Source organism: Esox lucius, chromosome 18, assembly GCF_011004845.1.
Source record: "Esox lucius isolate fEsoLuc1 chromosome 18, fEsoLuc1.pri, whole genome shotgun sequence".
NCBI lineage: Eukaryota > Metazoa > Chordata > Actinopteri > Esociformes > Esocidae > Esox > Esox lucius.
Genome location: NC_047586.1, coordinates 9,695,375 through 9,720,894, shown reverse-complemented (window position 1 = coordinate 9,720,894; position 25,520 = coordinate 9,695,375). Strand labels below are relative to the sequence as shown.

General features: G+C 42.5%; 2 protein-coding genes across 3 annotated transcripts in view; one reads left to right on the top strand and one right to left on the bottom strand.

The window, feature by feature from the left end:
* The window catches only part of arhgap18 (Rho GTPase activating protein 18), a 24,627-nt gene extending 4,058 nt beyond the window's left edge, over nt 1–20,569 (top strand). For both annotated transcript variants that reach the window (XM_013138678.4, XM_010882918.5), the window contains exons 2-15: nt 8,581–8,771; nt 10,189–10,424; nt 10,741–10,801; nt 13,108–13,250; nt 13,812–13,977; nt 14,097–14,188; nt 14,306–14,383; nt 15,988–16,147; nt 16,324–16,406; nt 16,500–16,706; nt 16,805–16,945; nt 17,382–17,509; nt 17,779–17,834; nt 18,170–20,569. In XM_013138678.4, coding sequence (XP_012994132.1) covers nt 8,581–8,771; nt 10,189–10,424; nt 10,741–10,801; nt 13,108–13,250; nt 13,812–13,977; nt 14,097–14,188; nt 14,306–14,383; nt 15,988–16,147; nt 16,324–16,406; nt 16,500–16,706; nt 16,805–16,945; nt 17,382–17,509; nt 17,779–17,834; nt 18,170–18,261 — 1,834 coding nt within the window. In that variant the 3' untranslated portion in view covers nt 18,262–20,569. The remainder of the gene's footprint in view (nt 1–8,580; nt 8,772–10,188; nt 10,425–10,740; nt 10,802–13,107; nt 13,251–13,811; nt 13,978–14,096; nt 14,189–14,305; nt 14,384–15,987; nt 16,148–16,323; nt 16,407–16,499; nt 16,707–16,804; nt 16,946–17,381; nt 17,510–17,778; nt 17,835–18,169) is intronic.
* On the bottom strand, nt 20,247–25,520 carry LOC105017915 (enoyl-[acyl-carrier-protein] reductase, mitochondrial). Its single transcript, XM_029114604.2, has 10 exons — nt 25,239–25,520; nt 24,865–24,962; nt 24,079–24,210; nt 22,340–22,483; nt 22,060–22,162; nt 21,862–21,964; nt 21,707–21,780; nt 21,475–21,535; nt 21,310–21,382; nt 20,247–21,188 (listed from the first exon to the last, which is right to left on the bottom strand). The coding sequence occupies exons 1-10, from the start codon at nt 25,391–25,393 to the stop codon at nt 21,028–21,030; spliced, it is 1,104 nt and encodes a 367-aa protein (XP_028970437.1). The 5' UTR covers nt 25,394–25,520; the 3' UTR covers nt 20,247–21,027.

The following is a 25,520-nucleotide window of genomic DNA, read 5'->3' as shown; positions in this document are numbered from 1 at the left end:
TGCAGGAAATAATATTTTACCTACTGGTATAATGTTGCCTTTCATGATTTGTTTTTCTGGGGGTGGATTACCCTTTTAATCTGAACATAGTTCAGTCTGAGATTCATTCCATTTCAGTTCTTTAAGTGACCTTAATATGTTGTAAAAAATAGCAATTGGATCATTTCTAACTAATCAGTTTCAAAGTCAGTGACAAGCTTTCAAAACATTGCTTTACCAATGTGTTTTCTGGCACCACCTGTGTGTTTTTCTGGTACCAATCAGATGTTGGGGAAAGTTGGGTTCAAGTTAAGCGCCAGTTAATCTTGTTCACCCAGAAGTCAAATACTGCGAAGGTTTGTCATTTTGTGATTTTGTTCTGGGGGGATTTCCGTTAATAATAGTAATGACCGTTTTGTAAAGGAAGGAAGTAAAATATCCTCCTTTGCAAAAGGAAACCAAAGACGGGGTGCTTGGAAGATACACAAAAACAGTTTTCCCAATTGAAATCCCAGATCGCACTTAGGTGATGTAATGGGAGCGTTAACCAACACAGTTTACGCAGAGGAACAGATGGGCCTAATTGTGTCTAATGGTCGTATCGCTCTGAATTGCATGTGTGCCTATGCAATTTTTGCAATATGACCAATTTTGACTTTAGCTGTGGAATCTAGTGGAAACTGTTCACTATCCAAACAGGCTTGTTTTTACAATAGGACCCATTGTGACTTTGACTGTGGAATCTAGTGGAAACTGTTCACTATCCAAACAGGCTTGTTTTTACAATAGGACCCATTGTGACTTTGACTGTGGAATCTAGTGGAAACTGTTCACTATCCAAACAGGCTTGTTTTTACAATAGGACCCATTGTGACTTTGACTGTGGAATCTAGTGGAAACTGTTCATTTTCCTAACAGGCTTGTTTTTACAATAGGACCAATTGTGACTTTGACTGTGGAATCTAGTGGAAACTGTTCATTTTCCTAACAGGCTTGTTTTTACAATAGGACCAATTTTGACTTTGACTGTGGAATCTAGTGGAAACTGTTCACTATCCAAACAGGCTTGTTTTTACAATAGGACCAATTTTGACTTTGGCTGTGGAATCTAGTGGAATCTGATAATTGTCCTAACAGGATATGATGATGACCTGGAAGCATTTGTACTGTTTAATTTGTCCATGAGAATCTGTCCACCAGAGATTAGGTGAAAGTGAAAAGCCTGTGTTACTATTATCCCGCACTGACTGAGCTGATCGGTTTGGCACATTGTGAGTGAGATATAAAATTGGCTCAGGGACCACCTACCTTCTTGAAGTAATGCAAACACGAGGATGTAAACACATGGCAGTACACAGAAACACCATGGGTTATCATAAACACATAGGTTGTCATTATCACAGAGTTATCGCTATGTGTGATTTTATATGTTTCTTCCATTGGTACAGCCACACTCAAATGTGTTGTTTTTTGGTATTGGAAAATTAGATTGTTGTTAGGGATGCAGCAACGTATCGGCTATATACAATATACAGTGGGGAGAACAAGTATTTGATACCCTGCCGATTTTGCAGGTTTTCCCACTTACAAAGCATGTAGAAGTCTGTCATTTTTATCATAGATACACTTCAACTGAGAGTGACGGAATCTAAATCAGAAAATCACATTGTATGATTTTTAAGTAATTCATTTGCATTTTTTCCTGTAGTTCTTGACTGCAGCAGGGATTTTAGCCCACTCCTCCATACAGACCTTCTCCAGATCCTTCAAGTTTCGGGGCTGTCGCTGGGCAATACGAACTTTCAGGTCCCTCCAAAGATTTTTCTATTGGGTTCAGGTCTGGAGACTGGCTAGGCCACTCCAGGACCTTGAGATGCTTCTTACGGAGCCACTTCTTGGTTGCCCTGGCTGTGTGTTTCGGGTTGTCGTCATGGTGTTGTCATGAAAGACCCAGCCACGACCCATCCTCAATGCTCTTACTGAGGGAAGGAGGTTGTTGGCCAAGATCTCGCGATACATGGCCCCATCCATCCTCCCCTCAATACGGTGCAGTTGTCCTGTCCCCTTTGCAGAAAAGCATCCCCAAAGAATGATGTTTCCACCTCCATGCTTCACGGTTGGGATGGTGTTCTTGGGGTTGTACTTATCCTTCCTCCAAAAACGGTAAGTGGAATTTAGACCAAAAAGCTATATTTTTGTCTCATCAGACCACATGACCTTCTCCCATTCCTACTCTGCATCATACAGATGGTCATTGGCAAACTTCAGACGGGCCTGGACATGCCCTGGCTTGAGCAGGGGGACTTTAATCCATGACGGCGTAGTGTTTTACTAATGGTTTTCTTTGAGACTGTGGTCCCAGCTCTCTTCAGGTCATTGACCAGGTCCTGCCGTGTAGTTCTGGGCTGATCCCTCACCTTCCTCATGATCATTGATGCCCCACAAGGTGAAATCTTGCATGGAGCCCCAGACCGAGGGAGATTGACCTTCATCTTGAACTTCTTCCATTTTCTAATAATTGGGCCAATAGTTGTTGCCTTCTCACCAAGCTGCTTGCCTATTGTCCTGTAGCCCATCCCAGCCTTTTGCAGGTCTACAATTGTATCCCTGATGTCCTTACACAGCTCTCTGGTCTTGGCCATTGTGGAGAGGTTGGAGTCTGTTTGATTGAGTGTGTGGACAGGTGTCTTTTATACAGGTAACGAGTTCAAACAGGTGCAGCTAATACAGATAATGAGTGGAGAACAGGAGGGCTTCTTAAAGAAAAAAAGTCTGTGAGAGCCGGAATTCTTACTGGTCAAATACTTAAAAATCATACAATGTGATTTTCTTGATTTTTGTTTTAGATTCCGTCTCTCATAGTTGAAGTGTACCTATCTCTGTGAGATTCCATAATATAACTTAACTGAGCTGTTACTATTATTTTGAATACTATCTTATATTATCTTTATTACCCTTTAAAAAAATCTAAATCCAACAAAAGAGATTTTCATAAATAAATGTTCAACTGTGTCAATGTACAAATAAAATAAAATCTATAATGTGTTCATTGTCATTTATTAAGGCAGATATTATTACTGATATGTCAGCCCTTTGTAAAACCGTATGTTGGCCCATATTGATAGGATAGCATCTTGCAGTTGATGGAGATTTGTGGGATGCACATCCAGGGCACGAAGCTCCCGTTCCACCACATCCCAAAGATGCTCTATTGGGTTGAGATCTGGTGACTTTGGGGGCCATTTCAGTACAGTGAACTCATTGTCATGTTCAAGAAACCAATTTGAAATGATTCGAGCTTTGTGATATGGTGCATTATCCTGCTGGAAGTAGCCATCAGAGGATGGGTACATGGTGGTCATAAAGGAATGGACATGGTCAGAAACAATGCTCAGGTAGGCCGTGGCATTTAAACAATGCCCAATTGGCACTAAGGGGCCTAAAGTGTGCCAAGAAAACATCCCCCACACCATTACACCACCACCAGCATGCACAGTGGTAACAAGGCATGATGGATCCATGTTCTCATTCTGCCAAATTCTGACTTTACCATCTGAATGTCTCAACAGAAATCGAGACTCATCAAACCAGGCAACATTCTTCCAGTCTTCAACTTTCCAATTTTGGTGAGCTCGTGCAAATTGTAGCCTCTTTTTCCTATTTGTAGTGGAGATGAGTGGTACCCGGTGGGGTCTTCTGCTGTTGTAGCCCATCCGCCTCAAGGTTGTGCATGTTGTGGCTTCACAAATGCTTTGCTGCATACCTCGGTTGTAACGAGTGGTTATTTCAGTCAAAGTTGCTCTTCTATCAGCTTGAATCAGTCGGCCCATTCTCCTCTGACCTCTAGCATCAACAAGGCATTTTCGCCCACAGGACTGCCGCATACTAGATGTTTTTCCCTTTTAACACCATTCTTTGTAAACCCTAGAAATGGTTGTGGGTGAAAATCCCAGTAACTGAGCAGATTGTGAAACAACCATGCCACGCTCAAAATTGCTTAAATCACCTTTCTTTCCCATTCTGACATTCAGTTTGGAGTTCAAGAGATTGTCTTGACCAGGACCACACCCCTAAATGCATTGAAGCAACTGCCATGTGATTGGTTGATTAGATAATTGCATTAATGAGAAATTGAACAGGTGTTCCTAATAATCCTTTAGGTGAGTGTATATATAGTTTGGTTTTACTAGGAGCAGTATTTCTTTTACTGACTCGAACAATGGCTGTAAAAAACATTAACTTCATTTTCATTTTGTGCTAAGCATTATTTTTTCCCAAGTTACAGTAGGTTATAAAAAGCCTACTTTTCTTGATTTTTAGCGTTAATATTTGAGTGAGTTAATGTCTTCTTGCTCGAATGGAGAGCAGCACCTGTCAAACACTTTTCACTCCGCAATACCCCCAGTGGGGCTTCCACCTCCTCAAAGGTAGGGGCTTAATACTGGATCTTACATTACAAAATAATACCTTTCAGAAAATAATCCTAGTCTAAAAATTCCCTTATAGACCTCCATTACGATTAATTGTTTTTAGCTATATACAGGGACGACTGGTCATTAGGGGCAGGTGGGGCAAATATACATGTGAAAATATTAATACGCATGCTCAGAATGTTAGTGTGATCAATGTAGATCACACAAATTTGATGCCAAGTGGGGCTGACAGCCTGTAGCCCCACTACAGCGTAATTTCGTATATCATACCTGATTGGCTGTCTGTCTGTCTGGCGCCAACATTAGTCGGCAAGAAGAGCGAGGAGGGTAGATTGTCTTAGCTAGGTTGTTAGCTTCACAAACGGCAAATAACTTGAGAAAATTAATAAAGTGGATTTCATACTCGAGCACCGGTCTGAAACCCTTAATCTGTAGGAGAAACTTGAAGGAAAGCGACTTGGTGCCCATCAGCCAATATTGTCATCACTCAAACTGCTGGTAAAAGTAACCGTGGATTTAACGTGGAGTGGTTTTTGAAGAAACAGTGACTAACAGTTAGCATTCAACAGAAGGCACTCCATGTCTGCTATTTGGTGGAGATGTTACTTGGTCGAGGATGGGTTACAAAGATTTGAAACATCTTTCTGAGAGGATTGCAAAACATGAGAGCAGCGGGAGTCATCTGGACAATTCTGTGAGATTGGGCTTACTTTGAAGGGTAAATGTCACATCCCAAATTGACAGTGCATACAGGCGCTCCATTGAGCAGCATAACAAACAGGTGGAGGAAAACAAGTACATTCTCAGTCTGATCATAACATGCATTAAACTGTGTGGAAAATGTGAAACTGCACTGCGGGGGCACGACCAGTCAGTGGACTCCCTGAATCCTGGAATATTCAGATGCATTTTCAAGACTATGTGTGAGGCCGATTCGAGACTTCAGAGGCACTATGACGCTCAGCCCATCTTCAAAGGGACATCTAACACTGTACAAAACAAACTGTTACACTGTATGTATGAAGTGTACAGGGAGGAGATAGCCAAGCAAGTGGACAAGACAGGCAGTTGAGATCATTTTATTGCCATACAGGCAGATGAGACAACTGATGTCTCCTGTAAATCACAAATGGTGGTTGTGTTGCGATACATTTTGGTTTTTGGAGTTTGTGGAAGTCAAAGATAAAACCCTCATCATTCCCTACATCTGAGCTTGACTGTGCGGTGAAACTATGGCCTCTAGGAAACGAGGAAAAGTTGAAGTCTGAGCTGACCACTCTGTACTGCCTCACTGATCGTCACACTGGTAAGACGGCCCTGTCTCTGTTAAGATCCATCCATGAGAACAACCTAGAGGAGGCTTTTGCTGAGACCGTCAAAATTATAATAACAACACCTATGACGACATCCAAGTCAGAAAGGAACTTTTCCACCTTGAAGAGGGTAAAAACCTTCACTCGCAATACCATGGGACAGCCGCGACTCAACGCATTGGCCATGTTGTCCATCGAAAGCCAGCTGATTCAGCAGCTACATTACTTGATTCACAAAGTCATCGAAAAGTTTGCACAGAGGAAGAACCGCCGTGCCACCTTTCTCTTCAAGTGAGCCCTCAGCCTTGGTGAGTGAAAGCATATTTTATCATCCTGTGCTGGTCCGTGCATTGGTCATATTTTTCTGCTGGATCAATTACTATAGATGGTGACATCAGTGTGTCCGTGCTTATCTATTAAGGTTGTTGTCATCTATTATCTATTAAGGTTGATCTGTATCCCTAAAAAGTTGTCTTTCCGCTTTGTTTTGGCCTTCAGTGGTGTTGAGCTCATTGCTGTTCACATATGGCCCTGTAGGCACATAATTTAATTTAGGTTTGGAAATGTGACAGTGGTAATTTTATGGTAATGTGTGTGAGAGAGAAGGAGAGCAATTACACAAGAAGGTCTCTCTCTCTCTCCAGTATGTGTACTACTACACCTGGTAGAAGCAAGCCTCTCTGTTGTTAAAAGTGTTTTGTGGAGCCACGCTGTTTGTTGATGTGTTAAATAAACACATCAGTAGCAAGAGGGAGTTTTGTAGCTTTACTGGTAGGTTTCCTATATTTTGAAATGGTTTGTGCCCCACCAATTTTTTCCATATAAAAACGCCACTGGTTATATAAAAACTTTGTTTATTTTCAATTGACCCAGATTGGTTTATATTTCTTTCTATTTTTGTAAAATCTTTTCTTTTAAATATTCTTAAATTAATGTCTTATAAAATTGTAAATATTATTCATTTTACAGAGCAATTCCTTAATATAAAACCAATATTTTATTTTTGGCAAATACAGAGTCTTAAAGGACATCTATGTGAGGCCGGAATGTCATGTATTTGTCAACTTCGATTAAAGCCATGTCAGTTATGCTTTTCTATACAAATGACCAATGTATTTCAACAATCACCCATAGGAATTTCGTAATGACAGTCCTTTTTTAACTTAAAATAATCCCAGGTTACTGCACTACACCATTTTCCCCTACCATGTTACAGTCTGTGTGACTGGATTTTCACCATGGCTCTTTTCCTTTGTCTGTATGCAATAGGACCAGCTAGGCACTAGACTCTAGAGAAAGACCAAGTTGTTTCGCGCTTTGTCCTTGTGTACTGGCGGTTTGTTCCTCTTAGAGCCAGCAACAAAGCTGACCTTTCAGTGTGAATGGGTCTGGTTGGGGATAATATTGGTACTGTGTACATTGTTGGTGTACTTGACTTTCCTTCCATGTCCTTTGGAGTGGCTGTGTTCAAACCTTGCATGTATTCCCAACGAAGAAGATGGTGTTTACATTTCTGTGTTGGGATGGAATTCAAACAAGTGAAACATTCAGCTTTCTTTACTTTTCCTTGGGTTTGTTCTATTTATTTATATTATTCTCCCCGCTAAATCAAACAAGTGCCATGTTTCGGGTTGTTAACCATAAAAGGCAATTACATGGCTGAAAACTGTAATTAGTTAATATTAGACTCTAAACCTTTCAAAATGGAAAGCTAGAATGCAAACAGACTGCAATTGCTCTGTGAGAGCATATTCCCCAACAACACTTTCTGAATGTCTGATTTGTAAAGGTGTTGTTTGTCCCGGGCCGGAAATGTCAAGTGTTACTGATACCCTGTGTATGTACTCTGGAGGGAGCTGAGGGCATACTCAGTGACACCCCCCATAGCCCCTTTAGGAGAGGCCTAACAGCCTAACTGTCTTCTGCCCTGTCTATGACAATTCTCTGCATTAAAATGTAGTACACCTAACAGCCATGAAGAAATCTGAGCCAGTATTATCTCATCTAATTGGTGCTGAGGTTATCTCATATTTCTACCGGCACACCCACCTTGGTAGTGTAAAACAAACCTTGGTCTGGACGACTGCGTTGAAGCCAAGGTGTAGCCTAGATTGGCCCCGGATTGACTCTGTTTTAATGTGCATTATCAGTAGCAGAAGCAGTTGCGTAGGAGTGTGGCACCACTGGCGTTTGATCACATCATTTTGCCATTTCAAGCGTTCTAGGCAACCACCAGGGCTTATTGGAGGGGAGGTTAGCCACTACGAGAGGCTCGTTAGGAATTGTCATCCTCTGGGTTTATCTGGAGAAAGCCCACATCTGAAACCCGGCCTCCACTAAGCCCTTAAACTACCTACTTGGCATGCTGTAATAATTTAATAAAGCCTCTGGTCCTGGGCCAGCTAAAAGCAGGTAACAGTAGGGATTGCAAAGAACTACGTGCCTCAAGTCTGGTCAGACGATAGCGGAATTAGTGGCACTCTGAAACAAGTTAACCCTTCAGTAACCCAACAAACCAGCTCCTATGTGGACAACAATTTCAGATCAGATTTTACATGAGAACTCACTGATATTAGCCCCAGAATCAGGCTACTTTTTACATTTTTATATTTATCATCCTATCATAATTTAGCAGACGCTCTTATCTGGAGCAATTCATGTCTTCATACTTTTTCTCACTGGCCCCCTGTGGGAATCGAACCCACAACCCTGGAGTTGCACGAAACATGCTCTTACAAAGTGAGGTACACAGAACCATTTAATCGAGTGGACAGTTTTATGTCATGACTTTAAACGTTTATACTTCTAATGCTTGTCACAGTCATTCATAATACTCTTCTTCCTTTCACCTCCAGCCGCAGGACAGGTCAATACAGTGTCCAGGCCCGGGCCAAAAATGCCTCAGGAAAGCCCCCATACAACCGCTCTAACTCCCAGGACTCGCTGGATGAGCTGGCCATGGATGACTACTGGAAGGAGGTGGAACACATCACCCTTAGCGGAGAGGGAGAGCAGCTGGAGGAGGTGCAGCTGAAGGTGCCTGATGGTACTGTGTGAAGCTCTACTTTATTATAACCCTTAATGAGGCAGGACACAAGCACAGGGCATTTAATAAACCGAAGGAAACAAGGCAGAAACATAAGGCATACGCCAAACAAACACTCACAAGATACACTGGGAAAGGAGGAACTTAAGTAGGAACAGTGATTAGGGAAACAGGTGAGGGTGATAATCACCAAAACGAGTGATCCAAACGAGGGAGAGAGGGAGTTGGATCTCACTGGCATTGCAAGCCTGCCGTGCCAGGATGTGACATTTATAGCAGGAGTGTCAACTAAAAGTAGACATTAGATTTGATGCTTGTGACCTTTTCCTTCAGGCTTGGTTATGAAGATATGTCTTAGGAGTAACCCGTTAGAGACATCACATGTGTACAGTACAGTAATTCATTTGTGGTTTTCCTAGATCGCTGTTGGAAGCATTCTGTCAATGCTCAGTCCATAAAACATGGAGACTAGGATTGTCTGGTCTTGGGTCCGGGACGTGTTGTTTTGCGATACCGTCACATTATGTAAAGGATTTTCTTTCAGCCACAAAAGACAATAGTCTTGCTTCATCCTACAGGGAGAGGAAATGCCTATAAAAAGCATGGCAGAAGTTTATTGTTTCTTAAGCTGACCATTGTTTTGTCTGAAGCCCTGAATGTAGGTGCTTCCTTCGTTTCTTTTCTATATCAAGATGGTTGGTATGTCAGGCGTTAGCATACTAATGCTCTTATGGTGCATTGTGTCTCCACATAAGACTCAACCTGTCTGTGAATTGGCTTTAATCTGTTAAAAGGCTTAACACAGAGTAGCAGAGCAACATTAAAAAACACACAAACATTGACAGCTAAAATAGGGCAACACATTTGGACACCACAATTTAAAAGGTCTGGTGACCAGATTACCAAGGTTAGAATTGAACTGTTCAGTATGTGTTAGTGAATTAATACATACAGCTTGCTCTAAAATGAATGCATACCACTTACTGTAAAAAAATAAGTATTTTGAATAAATATAAAACCCTAATGTGTTTGGGTGAGAAGCCACCGTCTTTATACTGCCTGCCTCTTTCTGTCTCTGTCTTCCTGTCTGTCTGTGTGCCTGTCTTCCTGTCTGTCTGTGTGCCTGTCTTCCTGTCTGTCTGTCTTCCTGTCTGTCTGTGTGCCTGTCTTCCTGTCTGTCTGTGTGCCTGTCCTCCTGCCTGTCTGAGTGCTTGTCTTTTCTGCCTTTCTGTGTGCTTGTCCTTTCTGTCTGTCTGTGTGCTTGTTTTTCTGTCTGTCTGTGTGCTTGTTTTTCTGCCTGTCTGTGTGCTTGTCCTTTCTGTCTGTCTGTGTGCTTGTCCTTTCTGTCTTTCTGTCTGTGTGCCTGTCTGTGTGCCTGTCTTCCTGTCTGTCCTCCCACCTGTCTGTGTGCCTGCAGAGGGGGAGCAGGAGGAGGCTTGGTTGAAGGAGGCGGGGCTGGAAACTCTGTTTGACAAGTCAGCGACAGACCCTGAGGACATCATGGTGCTGTTATCGACGCTGACGCGCACGCAGGCGGCCGCCGTGGAGAAACGTGTGGAGACTCTGCACCAGACCCTCAGGAAGCGCAACAAGCAGCACCACGTACCTGATGTCAGGGACATTTTCAAACTCCCAGATGGGGGGGGGTCAAAGGTCAGCTCACCGCAAGGCCCGTTTACATGCCCCGACCTGCCTGTAGAACTCAGGTCTGAAAGGCCTTTATGCCGAAATAATCCTTTGACTTGTTTATCAGAGTCAGGGCACATCACTACTAATCCCATAGGGACGGTCTGTTAATGGATACCTTATGTTAGGTAATAGGTTACAGGGTATTTATGGTAATTATATTTGTTATATTTGTTAGCTCATTCATAATTTGGTAATTAGCATTATTGGCTTTTTACAATATCAGTAATTATATACTTGTTTGATTTATATACTTGTTTGAGATCCTGTTTTTGTTTTGCAGGAGGAGGAAGCAGTTTCTACAGAGAGAAGTGAAAACAGAAAAAGAGAGATTACAAAAGATGGTATGTACCAAGTACTGAATCTCTGTCTGGGCATGTTGGTCAGTGCATGTAGAAAAACATAACTGATTTCGTTTTTCCATGAGAATCAGCTAGTCGTTCTGTTTTTCCACATTTGCATCTACAGAGGCTGTAAATAGTATTAACCCTCCTGGGGACTTTTTTTTACACATTATGTTACAATCCGAATTGATCTTATTAGGGTTTTATGCCACTGGTGAAGGTAAAAAAGTGAAAAATAAAATCAGCAAATTTTTGTAAATGAATTACAAATATCATTTTAATTTTTTATATTGTTTTTGTATTCACCCACTTGATATGACACACCTGAATGACACAGTGAGTTGAATGGAGTGCCTCTGTGTGCAGTCGTCCTGTTTCACATGATTTCAGGTTAAATACCCCTGTCTTTGGGAGGTCTGGTTAGTACAATTCCTAACCAAATGTACATCATTAACACAACGGAACGTTCAAAGCAAATCCAGAATAAGATTCTTCAAAAGCACCAGTCAGGGGTAGGATTTAAGATTTCCAAAGCATTTAATATCTTCCCAAGCACAGTAAAGTCCATTATTAAGAAATGAAGAGGCAGTGAATATCTCTAGAACAATCCATCCACAAGAAATGGGTGAGAAGGGCACAAGTCAGGAAGGCCACCAAGAGGCCTATGGCAACTCTAAAGGAGTTTTCTGTGGCTGAGATGGGAGACAATGTGCAATACCGCAACAATAGCCCTGGTGCTTCACCAAAGCTGTCTTTTTGGGAGAGTGGCAAAAAGATATTGTTGCAAATTTCAGCTACAGTTTATGTTAAGGCCTGTGGGAGACTGTAAGACCTAAAGGAAATGGTTCTATGGTCGGATGAGAGCAAAACAGTGCTATTTGGCCTCAACTCTAAGAGCGATGTTTGAAGCAAGCCTAACACGGCACATCATCTTGAGGAAACCATCCCTACTGTGAAGCAAGGTGGTGGCAGCATCATGCTATGGGGATGGTTCTCTGCATCAGGGCATGGAATGGACACAGAGAACAGAGAAATCCTGGAAGAAATCCTGCTAAGTATCCAAGAGACCTGGGACTAGGGAGGAGATTCATCTTCAAGCAAGACAATGACCCAAAACATATAGCCAAAACTACGCTGGAGTGATTTAAAAAGGCCATTGTCTTGGAGTAGTCCAGTCAAAGCCCAGACCTCGATACATTGAGAATATGTGGAAAGATGGGTGAATACTTTAGGCAAATCCCCTAATTTCATCCATTAGGATTTAATGTTGTAAAAACATTATATGTGGGAAAGTCCAGTGGGGGCGAATACGTTGGAGAACCACTGTAAATCATTCAGCAGACTCCTGTCCAAAGCAACATACAGTAGTGAATACATAAATTTTTTGTTGTTGTACCGGATACCATAACTTTCCTGATGAGTCAGGATCACAGGAAGCAGAAGTGCCAATTCTATGGAAGAGCTGTTGAGTTCAGAAGATAACTGCAGTATTCGTGCACACATGCGCACGCACACACACACATACAAACACACACACACACACATTCTTTTTTTTATCACCCCCTTGACCTTAAGGTGAATGCTGTTAGGAATCTTGTTGTCCATTATTTACATGGCTGCTTCATCCATTAGTGGGGCTTGCAGAGAGGAACTGAAGGCCTGTGTCCTGGTGCCAAGGACTTGAACGTCTGCCTGACGTGGGTCACAGAGGGTGGATGGGCTGTCTGCCTGACGTGGGTCACAGAGGGTGGATGGGCTGTCTGCCTGACGTGGGTCACAGAGGGTGGATGGGCTGTCTGCCTGACGTGGGTTACAGAGGGTGGATGGGCTGTCTGCCTGACGTGGGTTACAGAGGGTGGATGGGCTGTCTGCCTGACGTGGGTCACAGAGGGTGGATGGGCTGTCTGCCTGATGTGGGTCACAGAGGGTGGATGGGCTGTCTGCCTGACGTGGGTTACAGAGGGTGGATGGGCTGTCTGCCTGACGTGGGTCACAGAGGGTGGATGGGCTGTCTGCCTGATGTGGGTCACAGAGGGTGGATGGGCTGTCTGCCTGACGTGGGTTACAGAGGGTGGATGGGCTGTCTGCCTGACGTGGGTCACAGAGGGTGGATGGGCTGTCTGCCTGACGTGGGTTACAGAGGGTGGATGGGCTGTCTGCCTGATGTGGGTCACATAATCTCCCCAGCCACTTCACTGCTGACTGAAGTCTTTCTCCAGTTGTTGCTCTAGAGCTAGTTTTGAATGTACCAATTGTAACTGTGTGTGTGTGCGTGTGTGTGTGCGCATTCGCATGTGTGCGCGCAGGTCAGGCGCTGGAGCCCGCTGTGCAGCCTGAAACAGAGACAGACATCAACCTAGAGGTGTCCTTCTCTGATCAGGCGCTACGCTACAAGGAGGGTTCAAAGAGCAGTGGCGAGGCTGTGACTGAAGCAGACGACAAGCTACCTGTGAGTGCCCTTTAAACATTAACACATTAACACCACCACACATATTGACTGGGCCATTCAGCCAGAGCAAAGTTTACATGCCAAAACAGGAAGTGCCGTTCATCAACATCGCAGGCTCCCATTGGCCGGTTTGGGATAAAGGATTTGAAAGATGTATATGTTTTTCCTTTGTCAGCAGCAGGATCTTTGCCCCTGTAGTGTTTACAGAGTGAAATGTTGTTACTGAGCCTACGTCAGAAATGATTGACTAAATTATAGTTTTATATTGGCCTAGGCCATTGCAGTATTCATACTGAAATATGTAGTCACACTGCTTGTGTCCCAGTGGAATTTATTTCAAATTAATGATTGAGTTTGCACCTATTATCAATGAAACCACTGAGTGGAGTGTTTGAGGTAAAATACTGTACATTTTGCAATTCTGACTGTTCTAACCTGCTGGCTTTTTTGAGTTTCTGGCTCTAGGGACACCTGGTGGTCACAGCAAGGTACAACCAAAATGATGTCAGGTTCTCTAAGTTGCCTGCTTTATCGTCTGCTTCCCTTCTCTGTGTGTGCCAGAACTTCAAACTGAGCCGAGACAAGACTGGGTTGACCAAGGTGGGAGACCTGTCCCCTCAGGACATGAAGAAGGTGCACCGCTTGGTACTGATAGAGATGACCGCTTTGTTCGACACGGCAGGCATTGACCTCAAGACCCATAAAGCAGTCAAACTCAAGGTCAAAGGTTAGCCAGTATACTATAATTGCAAGCATGCAACATTAGAATAGAACAATAAATATGACCATCCTTCTGACTTTGTCCCAGGAAGCTCTGATGAAATTATCTTTGTGTTTTTTATCTAGAGTCGGGCCTGTTCGGGGTTCCTTTGGTCACCCTGTTGGAACAGGACCAGAGGAGACAGCCAGGGACCAAGGTACCATTCATACTGCAGAGGGTGAGCCACACAGTCTGTCACTAACACAATTCACTGGTCCTGGTTCACTAAAATCAGACGGCATGTCTGAATGCCTGCTCTTTAAGTAGACATCTCTTAAAACCTCGTATCTTCCAGATCATCTCACGCATAGAGGAAGAGGGTCTCGAAACCGAGGGTCTTCTACGGATACCGGGAGCAACCACAAGAGTCAAGGTCATTGTTCGTCGTTGCTGCTAAATTTATAAAATGCCTATATAATGTGTGGCGTGTATTTGCCAGATGTAGCAACGGCACAACAAAGCTCTATGGAAATAAATATGTGGCAAATGGAAGGGAACTATAGTCACTGTCATGTGACTTTCAGACTTTATGACCATGTGATGACACTGTGTATGTGTGGGTATTAACATATTCAGACCTTGGATCTAGAAGGTTCTCGCTGTGAATAATTCATTGTTATTGACCATCAAAAGACAGATATCGGAATAGTTCTTCACAACCCAATGAGGTCTAATTCAAAGGGATGATTGAATTTATTTTAAACATTAGATTACTTGGATGTACTACAAATCACCAAATGTAATTATATAAAAACAATTTTGGCTTGTTTTTGCAGCGTTGTTTAATGTGCCCTAGCCAATATAAAATACAAATAATCAAATATAGAATAATATTGATAATAAAAACATGATTTCCCTTAGAATTTCCCATTTCATTCTTTTGTTCAATTAAAGCAACAATGTAAATTTGTCAATATAAATGTCCCACTGCCAAGGATTGTTCTAAGTTTGAGGAATCCCAGTAAGGCATTTTGTAACAAAAGGGGAAGACATCCCAAAAAAACATGCTAATATCTAAATAGGCATATTATTCCAAAGTTATACGTTATGCAGATAAAACTTTTTTGTCCCAAGTGCAATATCTTGAACTGTTTTACCACATTTTCAGGAGAATGTTCTTAACTTAAGCTCTTTATGGTTAAAACAAGATAATAAAAGTGCATTAGAGCAGGTTTAAGGCCCAATGTTATGGGCATTACTGGTTTTGTCTTTGCCTCAATATCGGTACATCATCATCCTTGGAAAATTTGAGAAATAATAATAAATGGCCATATTTTATTGAGAAATAGCAAGATGTTTGGATGTTGGAGATCAACATAATTTATTATTGTACACATCCAGAGTTAAACTTCATCAGTGTTCCTCATTTTCTATAGGACATCATTTTTTTTGGTAAACTATCCTTTGACAACTGTGCAATGAACGTTAACACAGGGATTTTAGAAAGAAGGGTGTGGTCTTTATATACTTATGAAATGGTCATTACATTTCTAAAAATGTCTATTGAAACAGAAAGAATTTGCATTTCAGAACAATATGGTTTTATGTGTGATTGAACCAAACAGACAAAACGGATTTCCGAAAGTTTCTAAGTATTGCATTTGGAAACAATTTAGTTTTATTTATCTGGCCTTTAAAACTTCTTGGACTAGACATGTAAACATGATGTGCCTTTTAATGGTGACATTGATCCAATTAGTTGCATGTTTTTTTGCATTATTGAGATTGTCTATACATGTTTTCATAGCTCGTGCTTTGGTCCATCAAAATAAGTTACATTTTGTTATGTAAAGTAAAAGTGGATCACTTTGGCAACCCATGATTGTAATAGAAGCTTCAAACACCGGGGCTTGTTCATACAGAAATGTCATGCTTTAAAAAACACAAATGCATATGTCACTCACACCCTGACGTCTCAGGTACAACCTTATAGTTCCAAGGTCTCAATGTGTGTTGTAAATGTTTCCTTTCCTGCAGACGGTTTGTGAAGAGTTGGAAGGGAAGTTCTATGAGGGCCTGTTCTCTTGGGAGAGTCTGAAGCAGCACGATGCAGCCAGCCTGCTCAAGCTCTTCATCAGGGAGCTACCTCACCCTCTGCTTACTGTGGAATACCTCAGCGCCTTCATTGCAGTGCTCAGTCAGTCCCCCTGTATACATTATGCACCAAGCCTCTCCTTGTACACCACACTCTCTCTTCCTCACACTGACGCAGAGTCGTATCTTGATTTTGTTTGAGTTCTGTGTAATGTTGATTCATGGATTAGTATCTAATCCGTTGTACGGTTTTGATTTGTTTGGTTGCCTTACTCACAGAATTGCCTACTAAGAAGCAACAGTTGCAGGCTCTCAACTTGCTGGTTCTGCTACTTCCGGAGTCCAGCCGTGACACCCTGAAGGTGGGTAGAACTACACTCACTCTTAGTCCTCTAGCCAAGAAAGTGTAGTGTCATATTGACTGTTGGACACATTGTGCTTTGTGGCGGTTTCAGGCGCTGATGGAATTCTTTCAGAGGGTCATAGACCACAAGGAGCAGAACAAGATGACCTTGAACAATGTTGCTGTGGTGATGGCTCCAAACATCTTCATGTTTAAAGGCTTCCGTAACAAGATCAGCAAGCAGCAGGAATTCTCAATGGCCACAGAGACCGCTAACATTGTCCGACTGCTTATCAGATACCAAAACTTGCTCTGGACGGTATGCTGAAGTGTTTTTTTTCGAACAAAGCCTACTGGAAAAAGCTACATATCTTTGGTACAATTACTCATTTCATCACAATTTGTTTTCCTCTTCAGATTCCTAAATTTATAATGAACCAAGTCAGGAAACAGAACACGGAGAACCAGAAGAAAATGAGCAAAGACCGCGCCATGAGGAAACTTTTGAAGAAGATGGCATACGAGAAACATGAAAAACCGGAGAAAGCCCCCACAGAGGTGAGAGTAGCAGCAGACAAAGCTGGGCGTCTGCTTAGCACCTGTGTATGGTATTCCAATGGGCACCGTGGCTGCTCTGAAAAGCAGTTATGGCCGAGGAAACACCCATGCTGCCGAATGAATCAAGGGGAGAATATGTGAATGACTCAACTCAAATGCCTTCATTTCCTGGTTCAACCGTGGTAAGACGGAATGGCTCCTCTGTGACACCTAGTGGACATATGTAAAATCGCCACCCTGGGTTTTCATTGGGGGGAAAAAAACCCTAATCAATAAGGTTGGACGCCAAATGGATAATATGGATTTCCACATTGTATTATATAATTGAATTACCTCAGAGAATATTGATGTTCAAAAGCACATATGAATAGCATCAAGCCAATAGGTTAGACAGTGACTGAGGCAAGCTGAGACAGGGGCTGTTATTTCTCCTCAGGCATGTGGCAGTTCTCAGGGCTTCATCAGGGTCCAGGCCCCTCAGTTCTCCAAAGTGTCCATGGCCGTCCAGCTCACTGAGGACCTGCAGGCATGTGATGTCCTCACGCGCTTCCTCAGCCAGGACAGGTGAGACCGCACGCCCTGTAACGACACCCCTGAAGTCACTCGGTCACACCAGGGAATGCAGCCTGAAGGCCGTCCCATGACACCCTGTGTGTGGGTAGTCAGGGCCGTAATCTCAGCTGCCGGTTAGCCGAGGGACAGTCGGGTTACCTGCCTCTGGTGGCCCCGCTTCTGTTATGCTAAACTTACATGCCACAGCGCTGACATTGTGCTTGTATCCGTTACCCTGGTTTGTGTTCATCCCCTCTGTGTCTTTTGTGTGTGTTTGTCAGCTCTTTGTCGGTGAAAAGAGAGGATCTGTGCCTTTATGAAATAGGAGGAAACATCAGTAAGTATTGCATGGTGACGAAAGAAATTAGCTAAGTAATGGTCGAGAAAATGTTCAGTCATGGATGCAGGAAATTATTTTACCGCTCTGAAACATCAAATGCCATGTTAACAGTTGTAAAAAAAAACTGAAAGTAAAAAGCCAATAGTCTGAATAGAACTGTAGAGGGGGAGATTTGTTCTGAATTGGGCATAAAGTTCCTGCAATTCACCTATCCTCCATGTGGGAACAAATCCCTTGTATTGCACCTTATTCTAAGTGTTATAAAAACATGGTTCAAATCCCAGCAGTGCTAGCCCCTGACTAATTGTCTGCTGTGTGTTGTTCCGGAACAGAGGAGCGCTGCCTGGATGAGGAGACCTATATGAAAGACCTGTTGGAGCTAAACCCCAGTGCTGAGTGGTTCATCAAGTGTGTCCTCAGATAACATCGGACAGCTCTAACCCAGCCAGCCCCGTCTTAAAGGAGAATGGATGGAAAAAGGAAACATCAGCTAACTGTTCACCATGGAATGCGATCAGTGGAAAACTGGAGCCCAGGGACAGGTATAACAGGTGTTTTCGAACATGGTCAGGTAGATGAGGGCTCTTCTTTGATGCCTGGTGATGTGTCCAATCTCTGGGTACTACACTGCATAGGATAAAGCCTGATTGACATACATGATACGGATGTCCAACTGTCTATACTTCCAGTTTGTCAATTATGACTGAGAGCCACTGAACAATAAACTCTGTTGATGATAACGATAAGAGCAACTAACTGTACCGACAAGGTTCTGGACTATGGACTTGGTTTAGTGTAATGATCATTTCAGTAAATGGCCAAAAACCAAGAAAATAAAAACTGTTGGGAAGATGTTTGTCAGACAGTGACAATGTTTTTACATTCAAATCTAGACATGTAAGCTCTAAGTTAAACACTAACATAATTTGCTTTGCTCTGTAGCTAATTCTTCTCTTGTAAATCCTCATAAATGTAATGTGTGCCTCCTCTAACTTCATGGGTTGGGGTTGACTATTTTAATTCCAGTTCATTTGGGAAGTACAGAGACAGTTTTGTTTTTATTCTGCAAAAATCCTTAATTGTTTTTGTATAAAATGTTTCCAATATTTCATGGTCTCTAATGTATAGTTATAACCTTACCTAATTTCAAAGACACAGAACAGTCTTGGGAGAAAATTCAGACGTATGTCCTCCATTTGAACTGGTCCCACTAGCCATGCTGTTTCTTATCACACTGATGCCTTTTCCAAAAAGGTAAACTTGCAGACAACTAAACCGCCACAAATCATTTCTGGTGGGTCGGGTGACTGGAAGACGCCAGGCTATGACGCCCCTGGCTATGACATTCCACCTGGGAGGCCATTGAAATTCCAATTTGGTTTTCATTCTGAATTGACTGGAATCAAAAGGATATGAACCCTGGTGTTCTATTCTTCTGTTTAAGTAATATTCATTGACTCACTCAGTTTCACCCAAATACCGTCCAGCAGTGTCTGTAATTTGCGAAGTCAGTGCTTGATATTGCAGAATGACAGTACAATACAATTCCTCTAAGCTACTTTAAATTCACTGTCAAATCAAGTATTAGTATGAGTTGAAGTGATAGGCACTAAATCTAAAAGGTGTTTTCGCCCCATTTTGCTAAAAGGCACTTATTTTTAGGGTCCCTCCATTGTATAATCCCTTCATACTTCTGTCTGTTTCATGCAGAACATATGTTGACAGAATATGACAGTGGACAGTGGATGAGACAGGTAATGAGAATCAAAGAGATCATGTTATGCAGAATGAGATACAGTACAGGGAGAAACCATTATTGTGAAAAACATTTTCATCATGGCAAGGAAATAACACAAAACTAACTATTTGGAAAGCAGCCCTAATGTAAGAAACAAACATCATTATCATCTGGAGTCACATTCACTTAACTTTCCAACCTCATTATTTACTTATGTAATTACATTAGTAAATAAGGCGTGAATATATATAAAGTACCACGGCTTTTAGCCAATCAGATTTCAGGGTTTAAACCATCCGGTTTATTATTCATTAGATTATATTGTTATTGTGTTATTATAGCATGCAATTTCATTTGTATGCTATTATGCTATTAAACTTGCATGTTGTCTGTGCATTATTAAATAGTGAACCATGACTGATCAAAAACATTTTCCTGTGACTGATCAAAATCAAGATCTGTATTTCTCACTACCGGAGTATCTTCATAATATTGTGGTGTGAGGACCCTGGTAATTCCTAGACTTACAGTATGTGCACAGATTCTAAAGGATAGAAGAGTTTGGTTTGTGTTTTAATTTCTTAGCTTCATTTGTTTTTCAGACCACCTGTTCTAAACACTTTGGTCCTGTGGTCACGTTTCAGTTTACTTCCTGAAATTATTTTAATGTATTTGGTTGCACCAATGTGGTCTCAAGATGTGGTTCCTTAGTTTGCATTTTTCTGGTCAGTTCCTGGTGATAACGAACGTGTTCTCAAAAGGTACTTTTGGTACTTTCAATTGAGAATAACATTTTGAATAATGCAATATATGTCCAAACATAAAAATGTAGAATGTAAAAATTCTAGATGACTGCACTGTATGACATGTCTTAAACTGTGGGATATTTCTAAGTTTACACAATCCTTCGTGTTGTGCGTTATACTGTGAATATGGTTCCAAATATTTTTTGTAAAAAACGAATGTTTTGTAAATAAATACGTTATTGTTCCAATTTAGCATCTAATGTGCTTGTTTCGTCTTGTGCAATATACAGGAATCCCCTTCTTCACAGGAGTAGGCTGTATTTTGTTCTTGTGTCTACAGAGTAGGCTGTATTTTGTTCTTGTGTTGACAGAGTAGGCTGTATTTTGTTCTTGTGTCTACAGAGTAGGCTGTATTTTGTTCTTGTGTCTACAGAGTAGGCTGTATTTTGTTCTTGTGTCTACAGAGTAGGCTGTATTTTGTTCTTGTGTTGACAGAGTAGGCTGTATTTTGTTCTTGTGTTGACAGAGTAGGCTGTATTTTGTTCTTGTGTTGACAGAGTAGGCTGTATTTTGTTCTTGTGTTGACAGAGTAGGCTGTATTTTGTTCTTGTGTCTACAGAGTAGGCTGTATTTTGTTCTTGTGTTGACAGAGTAGGCTTTATTTTGTTCTTGTGTTGACAGAGTAGGCTGTATTTTGTTCTTGTGTCTACATAATTAGTACATGTTTCCTCTGGTGGGACTGTGTAGTGGCGTAGAGAGCCCGGCTATACTTGTGGAAGGGGACCTGGACACACTGAGGTGACCGGAGTTGGCCGGACTTCATCAGGCCACACACAGAGGTCACCATGGCCTGCAACCGACTCATATCTGCAGGGGACACAAAAAACCCAACAACACCCCTCAGTCAGACAAGGAAGGTTCCGATCTAATTTCAGATGTCCCAAACGTTCACTTCAAGGTCACGGTAAATATTTTTCACCAAACTGACCTTGACTGTTGTTCCTTTTCCACTGAGTCATCCAGAATCCCTGCAGTGTGATGTTCCGAAAGATAAGAGCTTTCTGTTGGGGAGCCAAGAAACACGCGCTTACATATTGTTCAATTTACCGGACAATTTGACAATCATGAGATTATCTAGAACATGGGAACTCACTGCTGGAATGTGGAGAGGCTTTTTGGCCATCCCACCATATGTGACCAGCGTCCCACCTTCACTGTGAGAGCATTAAAATCGAAGGATTAGCTTTCACGGAGAATCAAGTCAGTCCTTTGAAACCCAACATGAACACGGTGGATTACAGGCAGGATTCATGCAGGCATTATCCTCTAGATATTGGCCAATACATGACAAAAACTAAATGAACCCTCCTTGTGACACAACCTACCATAGACTGGAGAGAACCAGTCCACCACTCTGTCCTCCTACACAATTCAACCCCAGGACAGGCTTTTGGAGGCCCTGAAATACAGTAGTATTACTGCCTTTAATATCCTGAATAAAAATCCTCTTATTTTATCATACATTTCATGGAACCCTCACCTGAATTACATTCTCCAGACTCAAACCTTGCAGCTCTTCCTCGGTAATAACAAGATCAGCTCCCATCGATTTCAGTTCCTCCTCTAACTCTCGCCGATAAGGTCTGGGAGAACATACGACAAATCAGCCGCGCCCCCCCTCCGTTCGGAGTTGTAACACCGTTTTGTTTCCGGGTCTGTACTTGACGGCATGCCTCACCTGTCTCTGATGACGTTGATCGTCTTCACCCCCAAGGCAGCGGCTATTTGAATGACAGCCTGACCTACGGCACTGTTGGCTCCGTTCTGTATCACAGTGGCCCCTGCAGACCACAAATGAAGTAACTGACTGTGACTGACTGGCTTCAGCTGCTGATATATGGCAGAATATTCCCCTCCCCGGTAACGGCAGCTTTTCACCGAGAGACACCGATTTATATTATCCCAGGGAGATAATGTTTAGCTGGCTGCCTGCTTCTCCAGCTGTGACTACTGTCTACCTGGTGTGAGTGTGACGAAGTCATGCAGCATCCTGTAGGCTGTGCAGGGGTTCACCCCAATGGTGGCAGCCCCCAACAGAGGCATGTCCCGGGGGATGCGGAGAAGGTCACCCGCCTCGCACACCGCTTCTGTCCTCCACGTGCCTTCAACACAGCCACGTCACACGGCACAGCCACCAATGTTACAAACAGTGGAACAGTTCCGCCCCCACTGTCATATTAGATTTAAGTAGTCGGACCCAGGGGGGTGTGATTTATGGCCAATATACACTCACCTAAAGGATTATTAGGAACACCATACTAATACTGTGTTTGACCCCCTTTCGCCTTCAGAACTGCCTTAATTCTACGTGGCATTGATTCAACAACGTGCTGAAAGCATTCTTTAGAAATGTTGGCCCATATTGATAGGATGGCATCTTGCAGTTGATGGAGATTTGTGGGATGCACATCCAGGGCACGAAGCTCCCGTTCCACCACATCCCAAAGATGCTCTATTGGGTTGAGATCTGGTGACTGTGGGGGCCATTTCAGTACAGTGAACTCATTGTCATGTTCAAGAAACCAATTTGAAATGATTCGAGCTTTGTGACATGGTGCATTATCCTGCTGGAAGTAGCCATCAGAGGATGGGTACATGGTGGTCATAAAGGGATGGACATGGTCAGAAACAATGCTCAGGTAGGCCGTGGCATTTAAACGATGCCCAATTGGCACTAAGGGGCCTAAAGTGTGCCAGGAAAACATCCCCCACACCATTACACCACCACCACCAGCCTGCACAGTGGTAACAAGGCATGATGGATCCATGTTCTCACTCTGTTTACGCCAAATTCTGACTCTACCATCTGAATGTCTCAACAGAAATCGAGACTCATCAGACCAGGCAACATTCTTCCAGTCTTCAACTGTCCAATTTTGGTGAGCTTGTGCAAATTATAGCCTCTTTTTCCTATTTGTAGTGGAGATGAGTGGTACCCTGTGGGGTCTTCTGCTGTTGTAGCCCATCCGCCTCAAGGTTGTGCGTGTTGTGGCTTCAAAAATGCTTTGCTGCATACCTCGGTTGTAACTAGTGGTTATTTCAGTCAAAGTTGCTCTTCTATCAGCTTGAATCAGTCGGCCCATTCTCCTCTGACCTCTAGCATCAACAAGGCATTTCCGCCCACAGGACTGCCGCATACTGGATGTTTTTCTTTCCCATTCTGACATTCAGTTTGGAATTCAGGAGATTGTCTTGACCAGGACCACACCCCTAAATGCATTGAAGCAACTGCCATGTGATTGGTTGATTAGATAATTGCATTATTGAGAAATTGAACAGGTGTTCCTAATAATCCTTTAGGTGAGTGTAGTATGGCTAAAAGCTGTTTCCCCAGTCTTGCGTCCTGTAGTACCCGGGCTCAGCACTTAGCCGTGGTGTATCGGCAATATACCACAAAAAGCAGAGATGCCTCATTGCTATTATAAACCTGTTAACAATCCAAGTAGAACAGTAAAATGTATGGAATGTCGTACCTGTGGTATACATTCTCAAACTACGTCTTTCAGCCTTCAGGCTCTGAATCCCACAGTTTATGTTTACACTTAGTTGTCCAGGGAGACTCAGTGAGTGCATTCTTCTTAAGGTAGCAAGGTAAGACAATCATATCTGTTACATCATTTCCCTAGTAGTTTCTCAGCAGCAAAGTCAGTTCACGTAGAAAAACACAATAGCAAGCTTAAATAATTGTTTTCCTCACCAAAGCCGGCATCCCAGGGTATAGCCCAGTCTCCCGGTCTCAGAGAGGTGACCGCAGTACCAACCTCAATCACCTCCCCCAGTCCCTCATTTCCTCCTACAGCAGGAAGCCTGGGAAGGATTGGGTATGTGCCTGCGAGTTACAATGCAAGGATTATGGTTAGGTTTGGAGCTATAGGGTTAGAGTTCAGACTAGAGTTAGAGTTGAATGATGCTAGGGTTAGGATTAACATGGACAGGGTTTTACCAGGGCATGGACATGTTTCTAGGGTTAGAGTCCACCTAAAGTATGACATTTCACATTGGTATCCTTACCAAGTAAGTCTAACAGAGATAAGAACAAAATGTAAGATCATCAGCTAGCTTGTGATTTTACAGTTAATTCACTCTCCAGCTGGCTTTAAGTTCTGTATTACCAATGAATAAGCATTAAGATCAAATCATTTATGTGACTTTAATGAGCTTCACAATCTGAGATACATTAGAATCATTTGGAAATTATTCATAAAAAAATTTGATATTGGTCAAAAAATAAATGCTGAAATGTGAAACTGTGCCAGGTAAATATAACTGAAAGCATTTGACATCGTAGGGATATGGAAATCAATATGTAATTTAGGTTAACTATCCCTTTAAGGTAAAGTACTGTTGAGGTTGAGTTATGAATTATCATATATTTGTTACAAATGCTTGAAGGTCAAAACATTTTGAAGCATTTACAATGAAACTAGTTTTAAAATGCTATCAAATCTTATAAAGGACGCTGGCTGTACGGCTGGTACAGTACCTTGTAACATGTTTATATCAGCTGGATTGACAGGTGCTGCTAGCATCCTCAGTCTGACGCTGTGCTGGCCCAGGGCTGCTAGAGACATCTCTTCCATTCTATCACAGGGTGAAAGACCAGCATTTAACTCAGAAATGCCCATCCACATTGATGTTCATCTGTTTTCTTTGTGTTAACAGTGCCCATTAGGTAGCAGGTCAGAAATATTTCAAACCAGGGAAATAGCACACTCTAGTGGCCACACCGTTCATTGAACATTACGAGTTTTGAAGAACACCTTTAACTCTAATCATCACGAACGGACAGGTGTTCTATGAGATATGTTTTAACAAGCCCTGCCTCTCAACTATGTAAGTTAAGGCGTGGTCCCTTACCTGACCGTGTCATGATGATGCCCATGCTGTCTATACACCAGGGCAGAGCAGGAGTGGAGCTGTCGTAGCGTACCAGGGCCCAGAGGGGTTCTTCTCTCTCCCTGCCCCACGGAGGGAACTATTTCCCGGCTCAGTTTGAACAGAGATCTCCTCATGATGACTGATGCGGAGCAATACAGTCTACAGTATGGATGAGTCCGTTCTGCTAAAACACTAGGATGTGGCGGTAGACCAGTCCAGCCTAATCTCACTTCCTTCAGTCTGACTGGGCGGCTGAAAACA